The 17785-nt window shown below is 33.8% G+C and overlaps 1 protein-coding gene across 5 annotated transcripts in view; it reads left to right on the top strand.

Moving 5' to 3' along the window:
• MIPOL1 (mirror-image polydactyly 1) overlaps positions 1 to 17358 on the top strand; it is a 487859-nt gene extending 470501 nt beyond the window's left edge. For all 5 annotated transcript variants that reach the window (XM_056811003.1, XM_007473186.3, XM_056811002.1 and 2 more), the window contains one exon: positions 5508 to 17358. In XM_056811003.1, coding sequence (XP_056666981.1) covers positions 5508 to 5574 — 67 coding nt within the window. In that variant the 3' untranslated portion in view covers positions 5575 to 17358. The remainder of the gene's footprint in view (positions 1 to 5507) is intronic.
• Positions 17359 to 17785: the final 427 nt, after the last annotated feature.

Genomic DNA, 17785 nt, shown 5'->3' with positions numbered 1-17785 from the left:
AACCTATTAATCCTTAATATAAAAGCTTTAATACATAAAAGAAAGATATGTATAATTTAATTTCAATTCTGCTGTAATGCTTGAAAAGTATTAGCTGAGGAGTACATGGATATTAAAGATAAGAAATTACATTACAAGTGTCATGGAAATCATAATTCAAATATAAAAGGAATTTGGTCAGAACTGCTTTTTTCTCTATATATCCATTGTTCTAGGTTTTTCCAGCTCACATGAAATATATATATTTGAAATAGGCACTTCTGTGTAAACTAAATGAAATCTCAAACTCTGAAACTCCTTTTTTTGAGCATTTGTGGCTTTAGGCCTTTTGTTTGATGGAGTTATTTTCCATTTTGGAAGTAACTCAAAAGTAATTTTTAAAATTAAATTTTTTCAATTACATGTAGAAGTATTTTTATAATTATTTCCTTACATTCTGCAATTCAGATTTTCTCCCAGTATTTTCATGCAATATGTATTTCCACATTATCCATAGCATGAATAGAGACATGTTACATAGTCAATTAAAAAAATAACTCAGGAAGAAAATAAAGTGAAGGGTGGCATGCTTTGCTCTGTAATCAGAGTCCCAACCATTTCTTCTTTGGCTGTAGATAATTTTTTTTTTTTACTATGAGTCCCTTGGAGTTATCTTGGAGCCTTGTTTTACTATATGTCCTATTCTTTTATCTCTGTTCACTTTACTTTGTATCAGTTCATATAAGTCTTTACATGTTTTCTTGAACTCATACTATTCATCATTTCTTATAGTACAATTGAGTTTCCATTACAAACATATACTACAACTTGTTTAGCCATTTCCTAATTGATGGACACCCCTTCCCCAGTTTCCAATTCCTTGCCACTATAAAAAAGCGGTTAAAAATATTTTTGTACACATAGGTCTCAAGGGTAATGTTTAAATAAAATCTATCCAAATGGTTTGCTTCATACTTTGATACTTACTAATTTCATGGTAAGTAAAAAATTGTAACCCATCTACATGTTCTATCATCATTATGACTTGTTTCCATATGATCACATAAATCCTCAAGAGTGGGTCATTTGTTCCTTTGGGTGACTTACAAACCTAGCTCTCCAAAGACAATTCTATTCCATGCTAGCATCACTGGAAAATTATTGGTATTAATAAAATGAGTTTTCAGATCCTACTCTAACATCTTATCCCAATGTTGAGGTATTCCCAAGTTCTTGAGTTCTGACAGCTTCTATTAGGTTGGAAAGACTTTCATTTCATTGACAGCAACAGAATGTATCTGCTTTTCAGGGACTAGCCTAACCAAACATGAAGGCATCACTAACAAGCCTCTATTTCTTTGAACATTAAAAAATAAAAGATCCATATCTTCAAATATTTTACCAGCATAATTATATGTAATAAAAAGTTAGAAGGAATCCAAATATCTCACAGTATTGTGATGGTTAAATTGTAGTACATTAGTATAACAAAATAATATCATTCGGTTAACATAGAAAAATATAAAGAATACCAAAAAAATGAAAAAAAACTTTGTTATGCAAATTTTTAAAGAACAAATTATGAGAGAATGAGTAAGTCGGTCAAATAATAAGCATTTAATATGTCAAAAAATTCATTGGTAAAATGTAAGGTATTAGAAGACTGGGAAATTAGGAGAGATGTGGCTCAGTTATGAAGGGCTTTGAATACCAAGTAGAGGATTTTATAATTGACCCTGGAGGTGATAAGAAGCCACTGGACTTTATTGAGTAGAGGGTTGACATAATCAGGTCTGTGCTTTAGGAAAATTATGTTGGTGGCTAAATAAAGTATATATTGGAGTGGGGAGATTGAGGGAGAGAAACCCATCGACTATTACTGTAATCTAGGCATCAAATGATGAGTGTCTGCACTAGGGTGATGGCAGTGTCAAAGGAGAAAATGGTTAGAATGAATGGATTAAGAATAGTTCTTTCCTGTTTTGTTAACAAATTGATCTCAAGTTCTTTTCTGTTCTCATTTTGAAAACTATGGCTATTGGTTCTAAGTTACTTCACCCAAAACTTATGCTTAAATTTAGGTCTGTAAACTTTGTTATTTTCATGGCCAAGGTATTTGGCTGCCTCTTTAAAAATGTTAGAAAAATAAAATTAAAAGATTGTGAGATAGATAAAAATTATGGAGTATAAGAAGTGAGCAGCCCATCCCAGTACTACATCCCAGCTACTCTAGCAAAGTTTGAAGAAAAACACTAGACCAAATGTTATGAGGAAATCCACAGAGAAACTATAGTGTGTATCTTTTTCCCAGCTAGGTCAGCACAGAGAGACAGCTAGAGGTCTACAAATACTGGGAAGGACATCCCATTAGAAAGAACTATTCATAGCACAGACCAGAGATAAACCCACAGTTCTGTCTCTGCAGAGCTTTCTAGCACATGAAAGGAAGTGGAGCCAGCAGCTATCTACTAGAGCTTTGACTAAGGGCAAACCTATAGCTATGTTCCCCAGACCCTAACTGGAATTGAGAAGTATATAAACCTCAGAATGGGAAGGATGGTGCTTAGAGTACCAAAAGTTTGCAACTCTCTGTCATCTACTCCTGAAATCTTTGAAGAACATAATTCTCACTACCTCAAGGAAGCAGGGGCAGGACCCCAGATAATATGGTCAACCATGCCCTCCAGAAGAGCATTAAGTATGACTCTAAAACAAAGTTCTACTTCAGGAAATAAGACTGTGAAAATGAATAAACAAAAATTACATTAACCATTAAGAAACCAATGTACAACTCAAAAATGATATGAGTTGGTCATGTAATGATAGTGATAGATAATAAAATGAATATCCACTAGTAGCTACATATGGTCAAAAAATCTCAAGGAAGACCCATAATATATTGAGTGGAAGATATAATGGAGGTCTTGAACAAGAATTGATCATGATGAGAAGGCAAGAATAAGTTATTATTTGTCCCACTAGGGGAAGTACCCATATTGATGAAATGACAGTAGGAAGCAATATAAATTCTGTTTCTATTTACCTACCTTTAAAAGAGAAATCATTACTTTCTCTCTCCTTGGGGTTATTATGTAGATCATAATGAAATAATTTAGAAAACACTTTGAACCTTTTGGGAAGAACTATATCTTTTTTTAAATTATTATTGATTCACTTAGTCAAAATGACCTCCAGGGCTAATTCTGTAAGGTACTTGGTTATACAGTAGATATGTGAGGCACAACTACCTAGTTTCCTGTGGTCGCATCCCATGTTTGCCTGGGATGCTTCCAGCACTTACAGGGATAGTAGCTTAATTGTGTTTCAAGAGTCATTGGGGTTTTATGAAGCTAAGTAACTGGCATTTTTCTCATTTCTGAGATCAAATTTTCACAAATCATTCAACCAGGATAAATTGAGAATGTTGTTGTTCTGGTACTTGTTGAAATACCAGACACTGCAAAACATAAGTACTTTTTACTAACCTCTTATCTCAGCAAGATTATTCTAAAGAGTCAGGTGTTATGATTACAATAGAGCCCAAGACAATATGGGTCCGTCTGAAAGAAGTAACAAAGGAGGCACAATCTAGTCAAAATTCACTAATTAAGATTACTGATTCTGAATTTGTAATAATTGACCAGTACTTTTGCTTACAAATAGAAGGATTTGTTGAGGTGAGTTAATCATATAAATAACGTCATGGGGGACACATATTTAACAAACTTAAAAAAGATCATACTGTTTTAGGGACTTTAACATATAATATGAAGAATAAGCATCATATAACTATTAAAGCAGACCCAGTAGGATCTCTATTTGAAAATATTTTTTAGCAATTTGTCTGAGAACTAGTAAAAATAATAGAACAGAATTTTAAATATTCAGACTTCACTCATTCATATTGCTCCCCACCTTATCTCTCAATCAGTCCTAATTAGTGAGGCTTTATTATCTATTATAAGATATTTTATAGTAACATGGGTGCTAGTATCCAAAGTGCATACCTTCTGATATATAAAGGCAAAAGCACTGGATTTATCTCTGTGGGAAATCTAACTAATGTTTCCTAATCTGTGAATAAAATGAATTTTCCAATGAATCCCCTGGCTGCTGCCGATATGTTTGCCATTTGTTGAAGACTACTTTGATCATTTTAAGGTTACTTGTATGATATTCATCATGCATATCAAAATAGCACTGTGCTTTTCTTTAATATTAGCATTATGTTCTTCAAAGCAAAAACTTTTCCTGCTTAGTTTATGCATTTTATTTAGTATAACAAAGCCTGTAAAAAATTGTATGATTAATATTCACTCCCCCCAACATCATCCACATGATCTAATCCAATATACATGACACAGAGAATACCTTCATTCCTTCAGTGTCTAGCTTTGTGCTATGTGTTTATTTATGAAAGAACCTCCATGCATGGATCCCGTAAAAAGGAGGCAAACCATGACGCAAACTGGAATGTGTTGCAAGGAAAGTCCTTGAGGAAAAAAAAAGAGTATAAATGAAAACTTCTGAGCAAATTTTGTACTTTTAAAGAAAGATTTCTCTGTGAAACATCAAAGGGGATTTTGGGTTTAGGTGTTATGCTTTAGGCAAAGAATTCCTCTCTCCAAAAACAGAAACCTAATTAATAGCCTAATTCTGTAGTCTTTTTGTCAAGCAAAATTCCCAGTCAGTACACAAGAACATGATTGCCTTCCCAAGGAGTTGCCTACATAACATCTAAAGATTGGTCTCCTAAACTATGATTGCATTTTTGGTTTTTGTTGAGTGTCAAGTATAGGAACATGTGTACAATTCCCAGTCTTTTGGCAGCCGTTTGGAACAAAAATATTTTGTTTACTCTGGGAATTGTAACTATTACTATCAAATCATTTTATACAATTTGCATGTTGATAGTGCTTAAAGGAGATAGATTTTTTTTGCCCTCCCCCCAACACACCAGTATACTCATTCTGATTATGAAAGTTCCATTTCCATCACTGTCTATTTCAAAATGAAGAGAAGTTAAATATATGTTAGTAACTGAACTACTCTGAAATATGTCATACACAGAGCACCTTACAAGCTAAGTAACAGGTGCAAGATTTCCAGTGTTTTACAGGGGTGCTGAAATGGACTCTTGTCTTAAAAAGCACTTGCAGTATAAGCACAACTCTAGTGAGGGACCTGTAAACATTTACTATATTGTTTTTAAAGAATGAGCCATCTGCAAATTGTATTCCTACATAGCCAGTCATATTATAATGTATCCTTCAACTTCTGTGGAAATCTTTGCTATTTCATAAGATAGCGTCCGACTGAGACTACTTCTGCTTTCATATAGGCTATCAGTTAAAGTTTTTCTCAAGTTGTTGGCATTCTGTACCCTTGTATCTCCCTTACAATAATGCTTTGTTTCTTGACATGACCACCAGGACAGCTTGGTCCAGTGCAAACACTGGCTCTTTCAGCCAGTACATTCCTAACATGAATTCTCTTTTTCTCTCCTCATTCCCCTCCCCCCATTCCAGGTTGGAAAGGTTGGTGGACGTCCTGAGGAAGAAGGTTGGAGCAGGGACCATTAGGACCGTGATCTGATTGAAAGCTCCAGACTAGGGAAGCAATCACATCTGGTGACCAGGCTGCTTCATTCAACACTGTGTAAACACTAAAGCATTCACTTAACAAACAGTTGTTAGAAGTGGGACACTTCAACGACATACCAAGCTGAGATAAAATCAAATCACAAATGTTTAACCACTTTGCTGCTGAGTTTGGGTTATTTATCTAAATGTATTAACCACAGACTTTTACCAATGGGTGGCTAAAGGCTTAGAGCACACTTTGGAGCTGTTTCTTTTGTCCCAATTTATTTTAAGGTGTTTCTATACTGAGGAACCAACGTAGGAACATTGTGTAGCTAAGCTGGACATTCTTTCCATATTGCTTGCTTCAGAATCAAAACTTAGCAAGGCAAATATTGTATGAATCTAAATCCACTATGTTAGGTCAAGATTTCAAATACCTGCATATTTTAATATTGAATATGTTTCTGAATCAATGAAAAAAGTACAGACTTAAGAAGAAGCTATGATTATTGTGTAGACATAAGAATGCAGCCTTTTCTCAGTGCTTACACGTAACCTTTGATAGCATTAAAAGAGAATTAAGCATATGCATCAAGAAGTAGTTGTACTAAAGATGCCTTATAATGAATTCTATCACTAAGGTCACAATCATTAAGGAATCATGTTTTAGTTTCACACATACACACAAATGTCATGTGGGGTCTTAAGAACATTATTGAGAATTGTCTTATTTCAAATGTGCCTTCACAAGACTATATATTGTCACTATTGTTATTATTAAGAATTGTGATGGATAGCACTGAGCTACACTTAGTATATGATATAAAAAGGGTTCAAAATCTCTGCCTAGTGTTTGTTGTCTGTCTGATGTAAATTAGTGTATATCCATAGGGCCTGGGCCCTGGAATTTGAAAGGTAATATTTTATAAGTTTTGCTTAATTTTCTTTGTATTTGGCAGGAAAGAAGAAAAATATTTAGTAAAACTTGGATAATCTAAAATAAAAAGTCTTGTTTAATATGAAGTTTGAATTAGCAAGGTTAAGATTACCTGTTATTTCTCTTAAAGAAGAATAAAACAACAATACCTTATGTGTATATAGTGCTAGATGATCTTACAAGTGGATTTGCATACATTATCTCTTTCAGTTCTTGAAACTGATAATCTAGTAGTCAGAGAACAACAGTAGCTTCAAGTAATTTTGAAAGAACCTATTGGCATTTTCTTTGGCTCTATAGATGTATGTCAGGTGGGATGATATGGGAATGAGTATGGCTAGCCAGGAATGAGACAACCTGGATAAATCAGTGAGACTGTGAATACATAAGAAAAGTATCATTTGAACTTCCCAGAAAGGAAAACTTCTTGTAAGAATTAGAAATACAAAATCAATTCCTTACTTATCCACCTTTATTCCTTTTTTTCAAATGCTAATTAGGATCATTCCCCTGAACTCTAAACTAATATGTTATTCCTGCTGCCTGATTCTTTAATGGGTTCTAAGCCTGTCCTAGCCAGATCTAATCTTCAGCTAGAAAGAAAGAGAGCTTCTCCCAGACCAGCAGTGCTCTTCTTTCTCCATTATATCACGCAGAAATATTTATAGGATTTAGGGTTCAAATGTTACATATTCACTCAAGGTGATTATACAGGAGAGCAATAGCACTTTGCTCTAAGTTATAAAAAAGTAACTTATAAGTAAAGTGAAGAGACAGAATTTTATGCATCCCCACATGACACCAGTTTTGCTTAAGAGTTAAATAATTTATTTCCTCTCATAACATAGTAATGAAGATGACTTGCATTTATGAGTCCTACCAAATCTGTTTTTAATCAGAAGTAAAGCAGAATTCCCACTACCCCAACATATACACACAAACCCTCCTCCTCATCATCATCTTCATCCTGAATGGACAAAAACTTTTCCTCAGATTTGTTTTTCTCAGCTTTGGGTTTCATGGAAAACATTTCATTCTTCTTCAGGCATCTTTTTCTATACCAAGGTGTCCAGAATGGAGAAAAATCAATTCTCAACATATTTTTGTGAATGCTATAAATAAAACTAGTATAAATCAAATTTGTAGTACTAATTTAATCATGGAGACCATGGCTCCCTATTGTGGCTTAGAACAAGTGCATAGTTTTTATTTTCTTTCCAATTTATATCAATAAATCCAGTTCAATACATATGTATTATGTGCATTTGTTGTTGTTCAGTCATGAGGTCTTCTTGGCAAAGATACTGGAATGTTTTACGATTTGCTTCTCCAGTGGATTAAGGCAAACAGAGTTTAAGTGACTTGCCCAGGATCACACAGCTAGTAAGTGTCTAAGACTGGATTTGAATTCAGATCCACCTGATTCCAGACCCAACAGACTATCTACTTAACCACCCAGTTGCCTCCTGATAACTAGTTCTGTGACTAAAAAATTTTAAAAATTACACAATTTTTGTCCTCAAAGAGCTTACAGTCTGATATAAGAATATAACATGTCACAAAAAAGTATGATAGAAGATAAGATATGAGGATAAAGAAGAGATCTAAACATAATACTATAAGAAAAGATCTTCTTACAGATCAGCCCCTTAAATTCTCTGCACATGCTCTCTCCCTCTCCCTCCCCTCCCTCTCATACTCTCTCTCTCTCTCTCTCTCTCTCTCTCTCTCTCTCTCTCTCTCTCTCTCTCTCTCTCTCTCTCTCTCTCTCTCTCACACACACACACACACACACACACCCCAGTTAAATAAAGTGGAAGAGACTTTGAATATTTTTGAGGAAGAATGAATTATCTTTAAAATGTTAAACACTTTAAAACTGGCATATGGTTATTAATGAGTACAGTTGCTATAAATAACCTATACTTTACACCCTCCCAAATGTAATAGCGTTATTGTGTGATGGATGACATGATAGGGAATAGCTACCCAATATAATTACACTATGTAATCCCTCTCATTGAGCAGGTTGACTCCCATTCATGTTTTATTTGACTAAATCACTCCAACCTGCACTCAGCCTGACAGGTATGAATTCCCAGAGGTAGAATAGCATGAAACAATTACACTGAAACTCAGATTTTAGGAACAACCCTGTTCAGAAGAAATACATTTTCCCTATTTACCACTCTAGCTGTTTAGCACCTATCCATTATGTTTTCTACTCACACAACCAGCTATTCATAATATAATATGTCCATACAGTATGTGAAATTTATATAACCAGTCAACAATGATGACTCTTCAAGATCTTCTACCTAACCATTTTCTTAATAAAAAGAAAAAAATAGTAAAGGAACAGGAAAGGAATAAGCATATTTATATAGCACTTACTAAGTGATAAGCATTTTACAAATATGTTCTAATTTGACCTTCACAACAACCCTGTTACGTAGGTGCTATTATTAACCCTGTTTTAAAATTGAGGAAACTTAGGCAAACAGGTTAGAAAAATTGCCCAGAGTCACACAAATAGTGTCTGAGGCAGGATTTGAATTCATTTTCCTAACTGTAAACCAAGTGCTCGTTCAACTGTATCAGCTAGCTGCCATCATAATATATTAAAAGAAATGCATAAAAAATACATCACAAAGGCAGAACGAAGATGATGGATTAGAGCAGCCACCTAGCTGAAATCTTCCAATATTCCACTTCAAATGACTTTAAAATAATTCTTCAAATCAAATTTTGGAACATCAGAGACAACAAAAAGTCAGGATAAGATATTTTTTCTGTCCTAAAGAAAATTTAAGATGTCAGCAGAAGTCTGTGACTAGGTTGGAGATCTCTCTAAAGGCTACATACACTATGCCATCAATAACAGCAGCATTAGGAGCTCTCAGCACAGAGATGATGAGGGGAACGGACAAGTACTCAGAAAAGGATTATAGGACACCCTTTGTTAGCTAAGAGTACAGCTGGCAATGATTGACAGTTCTATTGCCCATACACAGTTCTATTGCCCATGCACAGTTCTAGGCTGCAGTTGCAGGGCAGAAAAGAGTGCTCATGGTCAGTCACAAAGGACAGGGCCCTGGTCACATTACCAAAACAGAGAAGAGTGCTAACACATGTAGCTACAGAAAACCAAGGACCCTTCCTTGGTACAGACCAAAATGCAGACCAGGAGAGCACAAACTACATCTCTCCCAAGATCTCACCATCTTGGAAACACTAAAAACTTGCAGATCTCCAGAACTAACTCTGAAAATGGCAACACAAAAAAGACTAGAGCTTAGGAGCCTTTTCACCTCTGAATGAGCAAAGCCCAACTTTAACATAAAGTTTAAAGGTAAAAAATAAATTGGGAAAATGCATAGACAACAAAGAAAATATTTTGACCATAAAAAGTTATTATAATGTCAAAGAAGACCAAGACATAAACTGAAAAGAAGACAACATTGTGAAAACAGTTACAAAGTCTCAAAGAAAAATGCTAATTGGAGAAAAAAACAAAAAAAAGAATTCTGCTAACAGTTAAAGAAAGAAATAAGTGATAGGCAAAAAATTAGGGAAACAGGGCAGCTGGGTAGCTCAGTGAATTGAGAGCCAGGCCTAGAGACCGGAGATCCTAGATTCAAATCTGGCCTCAGACACTTCCCACCTGTGTGACCCTGGGCAAGTCACTTGACCCCCATTGCCTAGCCCTTCTGCCTTGGAACCAGTACACAGTATTGATTCCAAGAAGGAAGGTAAGGGTTTTTTTTTTTTTAAGTAGGAAAACAAATGAGTGATGCAAAATAATTTTAAAAGCAAATCAACAGCTTGATAAAAGAAATAAAAAGAAGAAAAAACACCTTAAACACAGAATTGTTCTAATGATAAAAGAGGCACCAAAATGCACTAAAGAAAAGAATTTTTTAAAAAAGCAGAATAGTTCAAATGGAAAAGGAAGTACAATATCTTACTGAAAAAATCCTTAAAAATCAGAATGGGGTGTATGGAAGCTAATGATTACATGAGATATCAAGAAATAATAAAATAAAGTCAGAAGAATGAAAAAAAAGAAGAAAATATAAAATATCACATCACAAAAACAACTAATCTAAAAATAGGTTGAGGAAAAATAACTTAGGAATTATTGGAGTATCTGAAAGCCAGATCAAAGAAAGAGCCTAGATATATTTCAACAAATCATCAAGGGAAACTGCCCTGATATGTTAGGGCAACTTAGAGGGTAAAATTGAAAGAATCCACCAATCAGCTCTTGAAAGAAATCCCAAATAAGAACTTTCAGGAATATTATCAGTAAATTCCAGGGCTCTCAAGTCAAAGAGAAAATACTTCAACCAGCCAGAAAGAAACAATTCAAGCATTATGGGACCATAGTCAGGATCACACAAGATATATTAGCTTCATTCCAGAAGACAAAAAAGCTGAGATTGCAACCAATCTACCCTTCAAAACTGAGTGTAATCTTTCAAGAGAAAATGGATATTAAATGAACTAGAACACTTTCAAGCATTCCTGATGAAAATATCAGAAATGAATAGAAAATTAGACATCCAAACAGGACTCAAGCTTAAAAAGGTAAACATGAAAGTAATTAGAAGGGGCTCAATATTTATTTAAGTTGTTTGTATTCCTATTTAGGAAGATGACACATGTAACTCCTAATAATTTTATCATTATTAGGGCAGTTAAAGGAGTTTACATAGACAGAGCATAGATGTGAGTCAAATATATTGGAATGTTGTTTTTTTTTAATAAATGAGTAAGAAAGGGGGATGTACTAGAAAAAGAAGAAAGAGAGAAATGGAATGGGGGAATTTTTATTTCAACAAAGCATGCAAGAAAAAGCTTTTAAAATGGGGGGACACTTAAACTTCATTCAGTGAAATTAGTTCAAAAAAGGAAGAATATACATATATAAACATTCAGTTGCATATGGAAATCTAACTCACCCACTAGAAAAATAGGAGAGGAAGGAGATAAAAGGAGGGGAGATGAAAAAGGGAAATCAGTTTAAGGGAAGCAATGATTAGAAGAAAAATAGACTTTTGACATGGTACTGAATAAAAAGAGAGAAAGAAGTTTAAGAAAATGGATGGAAAAAAACAAAAGTAGATAACAGAATGGATTCAGAAACCAGATTCCAACATGTTATTTACAAGAGACACACTTGAAATAGAAAGATGCACACAGAGTGAAAGGGCTGGAACAGAATATAATATGTTTCAGCTAAAGTAAAAAAAAAAAAGCAAGGATAATAATCATGACCTCAGAGAAAGTAAGAGGAAAAAGAGACCTAATTAAAGATTAAGGAGGAAACTACTTTTTTTTCTAAAGGGTATCACAGCCAATGAAGTAATATCAAAAAATTTTACCACAAATTTCTCTGATAAAGACCTCATTTCTCAAATATATATTAAGTACAGAACTGAGTTGAATTTGTAAAACTTATTGCCATTCCCCAATTAAAAAATTGTCAGAGGATATGAACAGGTAATTTTCAGCAGAAGAAATCAAAGCTATACTCATATTAAAAATGCTCTAATTTAGTATTGATGAAAGAAATGCAAATTGAAACACCTCTGAGGTAATTCCTCATACCTATCAGAAATGACATGCTGGAGGGGATGAGGGAAAAATAAATATACTAATGAAATTTTGGTGGAGCTATGAACTGGTCCAACCATTCTGCAAAATAATCTGGAACTATGCCCAAAGGGCTATAAAACTGTTACACTGTAGATTTGTATCCCAAAGAGAATAAAGGGAAAGAGCCAAATACTCAAAAAATATGTATAGCAGCTCTTCTTGTAGTAGCAAAGAATTAGAAATGAAGAGGATGCTAATCAATTGGGGAATGACTGAATAAATTGTGGCATATGATTGTGGTGGCGCTCTGTAAGGAATGACAAGGCTGCAGTTTTAGAAAAACATGGCAAAAACAATATGAACTGATTTATTTTAATATATTATGATGGATCAATAGTCAAGCAGTGAGCAAAGAAGCAGTTTTGTGTAGTGCAGGTATATCTGAATGAACTAATGACATCAAAGTCAATCCAGAATTGCGAGTAACTCATTGTAAATGAGTTTTCCTCCCTCATGTGTTTTCCTGGTGGGTTACTATAAGGCTGTGTTCATTCCTAGAGAAACTGAGGGTATTGGTGGGAGAGGATGATTGAGGTTAATATGTGTTTTGTGATGTATTTTTTCAAATTCACTACTTATTTTAATAATCTTTTAAAATTTTGAGGTCCAAATTCTCTCCCTCTTTCCCACTCACTCTCCCACCCTTTGAGAAGGCAAGCAATATGCAAAATATATTTCCATATTAGCCCTACTTTTTTAAAAAAGCAAGATAAGGTGAGAAAAGTTTATTTATTTTTGTCACTTTCAAGGTGGATAGCATTTTTTTCTTCATGAATTCCTTATTTTCTTGGTTCATTGTATTGCGCAGAGAAGCCAAATCTTTCACCGTTGATCATAACTACAACATTGCTGTTACTGTGCATAGCAATCTTCCAGGTCTTCTCATTTCACTCTTCAGCTAGACAAATCCTCTGTTATCTATGTAGTCAAAAATGGCAACTCTGTTGACTTATAATCACCCTAAATAATGTTAAGAAGTGTTACTTCTTAGTATAAATAGCAGTTGCTTTAGATTAGAGAAATGCAAAGCTCAGCAAACTATCATAAGTCTATATTCATTCACACAATATGTCCAATGTTAATGGAGCTCACAACACCACTCAAGCTGATTCAGAGGATTTTGCCTCAGCCAGAAAACAAGCAGTAGAAAATGATGGCAGAAGAAATCAATGCAGAATCACTTAGCTGAAGCCTTCTGGTAGCTGACTTTCTGTCATTGCTCCAAAAGAGCAACTCTCAACCTTCTTGCTACTTCTTCAGTACTACTCTGATAACTTAATCAAAAGCTTATCTGATTATCAGTGCCTCCCCTTTCACTTAAAAGGTTATAACTACCCTGAATTTCACCTCTAAAATCTCTAATCCTTTCAAAATCAGACATGCCTCCAAATATTTTGTTTCTTATTTTATCCTCTTTTTACCCTCTTTAGTCAATTAGAAACATGCAAATGAGCTGAGGTGTCTTGCAACTCTAAAGATTGCAACATGGTTCATCCATTGCTTTGGTGTCCTTAAACTATTTTTGTTACACTCATTTTTCCTGTTTTCAGTAAATAAATCTTTCTCTACCTCTGATTGATGAAAGGCATCATTCTACACTGTGTACAAGTATAATAGAGTATATTAAAATCACAGTTTATTTCTTTTCCAAAACCGCTCAAATCTCATCTTATATTAAAAACAACATTCTTTTCTTATTCCTTTTATGTATCAAAATGTTTTATTATCTCAGATGAAACATTTGTAAGTCACTTAACACAGTTCCTCATACATGCACTATATAAAAGTTATTTTTATTGTTATTCTTTAACAATTAAAATATCTTATGAACTTTGGCACTTAACGTAAATGTTAAAATACATTTTGTTATTGTTTTATCACTAAACTGCTCCATTTCAGAAAGGCCTTAAAGGGACAATGTAACTTACAATGGAATTACAATAGAATTTTAAATAGCAAAAGACAAAATTTTCCTACACATTTAAAATAGAGTAGTGCTTCAGAGTCCATTGGAATGTAAATGAAAAAGTTTCTGTACTCTAGTAGAGATCTCTTCACTGAGTATTACCACTAATGAACAAGCTTTCCCAAGTTCCAAACAGATCAGTCTGGCTAGTGTGCATAGAAACTCCTGGTTAGGTTGAAACAGCTAAGACTCAGATTTTAGAAGAGAAAGAGGAAAAAGAAAACAAAACAAAACAATCCATCCTTCCCAAGAAAAGAAAAAGCATCAAGAGAGACAATCTTTGCTCTATAATACTGCTTCTACACTTTGGTATTTATATATATATACACATACATAGACATACATGTATACATTTATACATGCATGGATTTGTATCCATAAGGCTACATCAATGTCATTAGCATTTCATATTTTATTATGACAGGTATGTTTTTATTAATGTTCTTTGTGGTAACTATGTAGTTTGGTATTTTAATGTGGCCTTGCAAAAAGATTTTTTTTTTCACTTAAAAAGAATCAATCCCTGCCTAAATCCTTACTATAGAACATATAGACATCTCCAAAAATAAGCTGCATTTATTTCAGAAGGCTGGAAGTATGTGTAGGGAATACCTGCACATGTCAGTCTTATCCATGGTCTCCTGTACCTCTACCAAAGAGATTTCTGTTCCCTAGAAAACCATAATTTCAATTAAAAAAAAAAAGCAATGTGTTAGGGTCCTTCTCCAGATTATCATGATATCATATAAACCAATGGAGAATATAAGATATCCATTAGTTAGCCTTCACACTTCCTTTGTGATTGACTTATCTTTTTTCTATTCATATATTTAACAAAATCCTTTACATTGCTTTTCCTTGTAAATTACGTATTTGTAATGTGTGGCAGTCACATGATGCAATGCATAGAACACCTCAAGACACTTACAAGTTGTGTGACCCTGGGTGAGTCCATTAACCCTGTTTGCCTCAGTTTCCTCATCTATAAAAATGGGCTGCAGTGAGAATATCAAACCCCCTAGTATCTTTGCGAGGAAAACCCAAAATGGGGTCATGAAGAGTCAGACATGACTGAAATGACTCAACAACATGTTGCAACCCATGCATGTCCACCACACATCTCCCCATTGCCCTGTGAGTGATTTTCATTTCAGTTCTTCAGAGACAATATCACATGACCCAGAGCCATACAATACCACTAGAAGCAGACTATTGTTTAGAATATAAAATTTATTTCAGGGAGAAGCTCTGAATCATTAAAGGAACTATGCAGTTTCCCAAAGGCAATTCTTTACTGGATCATTGTCCATTTGCAGTGTCTGTCCAAGGTAGTATGGTGTGCATATGTATGTATAGATATAGATATAGCTATAGATACATGCATATAGATCCTGATGAATGAGCTCCATGCATTGACTGAATGGCATATATATATATTATAATAATCATAATAATCTCATCTTACAAATACATATCTTTAGTGTGTGGGAACACTTTCTCATCAGAGCTGAGTGCATTATAGATTTAATTATTATTCAAGTTCATCTTCATTCCATTGTTCATAAGTGTCGTTGTGTAATTGCTTCAAACAACACCCAGCCTAATCCTACAGAGAAGTCAGGGACCATTTTCACCTTATAAGAAGAAAACAATTCTTTATAAAGATATAAATGATAACAGTGAAGGAAAAATGTATGTTTTTCCTTTCTCCTCCAAAGCAACCTGTGTAACCACAAATGAAATGGAGCAGTGAAAACTATTTAGTTTAGCTGGGAAAGGCAAAGATGGAGCCAGATCTTCTGCTCCCTAGAAAACCATAAGTTCAATGAAAAAGAAGCAAATTTGTTTTTATCACTGTAACTACTGCGTTACAGTTATTTCACTTACAGACCATCAAGAGGCTTGTCTGGAGATCTCTTAGTGAGGTGAAACCCTGTGAACCATACACCACCGTAAACTACACAAATAGCATCACGTTGTTTCAGAATAAGAATAATGTTCATGATTTTCATCATCATAATTGCATTTGTAGTGAACCCTGTGCTTTCACTAATTTACAGAAATGGGATTTAATAGAAAAGAAGTAGATTCATTTAGTGGTTTTTGCACTGTTGCTAATACTGAACAGTGTCATTTTATAAAATGACATCACAGAAAGTTGAAAAGTTCAAAGCCCAGTCAAGTCTTTTCAGTGGAATGCTATAGGCAAAACCAGTTAAATGTTATTTTAAATGCATTCAAAGAAAAGGTAAGTTTAATAGATAATCCCTAATGTGTAAGACATTTTAGTTCTATTTTTCTAAATAAGCCATTATGCCATTTAATTATGTAATTTAATACTGGGAGAGGGAGCTTTTTACTTATTTCTCTCCAAATGATAGTTTGGTTACAAGATTTCCTTTGATCTCAAATTTCTGAATTCTGATGAACTTCAGACTATCCTTAAATATTTTGTGCAATTGCTCATAGAATTGGTTTAATTCAGAATAAGAAGTAATGCTTTCAGAATAAAGTTTAGTTTTATCTGCCCTATTTTTGAAAGAACAAAATATTATTTTAAAAATATTCCAAGTACAAATATTCATCAGTCTAATGTGTGTAATGTGTCCTGTGTGACTATAGCATGATGAAGAAATTCTTACTCATGCTTTCATTAGGAGAGATATGGTTTGTGTAAAATCTAATCTTTTGCCCAACTTTGGTAACTGAAATATATCTGCAAGACTCCTCCAAAAATGTTTTTGTCTTGTTTAAGCTTGATTGTAGGTCAGCTGTTAGGCTCCAGTGGTCTAAAGTTTTCATTCTTGTTTTGTTGGGAGTGCACATGTTCTCTGAAGCCTTTAAATAAATACTTGGAATGGTTGAAAGATTTACATTGCCAATGTCTAGCTAAATATGTCATCTTTATAAAAGATGTGGTTTGTTTTGGCACTGTTTAAAAAGCTCAAATATTTTAAACATTTGTTTAGTTCTAGCTTGTACATTTGAACTAATAGCATACATTTCAGATTCATGTTTCAATTGACTAGCCTTTATTTCTCATTCTTGTAACCTGTTTATTAAAACAGTATTTTATTTTATTTTTAATCATATAAAAGAAATGGAAAAAACTCTTGTTACTTTAAAAGTAGAGATTCATTAATTTCATTTGGACAATAAAACAATGTTGATAAGTTTGATTTTTCTTCTTTCATAATAAATAAAAGCATTGCTAAAATATTCCAAATAAATTTCTCTCTCTTTTTTTTAAGTCCATGATTTTTCAGATTTAGTCAGGGATACATGAGTAATCAGTAATCTACTCATTTCTCTAATTTTCTGGTTGTTTGTTGAAAAAAGTAAACTAATATTTTTGGTTCAAAATTCTCTCCACCAATACATATAAGCACCTATCTGGCAACTTAGTTTTAGAATTGCTTTGCTCATCATCCCAGAACCCATATAATTGAAGGATGAAACTTGAACCCAGGTCTTCCTGACTCTAATTAAAGCTTACTTCCTATTTCAAAGTTTCATAATGTATCTCAAAAATTTGATATGGACACTTTAATTTTTTTCTGGCCTAGGAATTTCATTGGTATATGGAACTCTAACTATAGAAACTCCCTCCACAATGTAGAAAAGCAACTTTTATTTTAGAAAGGTACTTAGGGACTT

The sequence above is a fragment of the Monodelphis domestica genome, chromosome 1 (genome assembly GCF_027887165.1).
Source record: "Monodelphis domestica isolate mMonDom1 chromosome 1, mMonDom1.pri, whole genome shotgun sequence".
Lineage (NCBI taxonomy): Eukaryota > Metazoa > Chordata > Mammalia > Didelphimorphia > Didelphidae > Monodelphis > Monodelphis domestica.
This window is presented reverse-complemented; position numbering and strand designations above follow the sequence as displayed.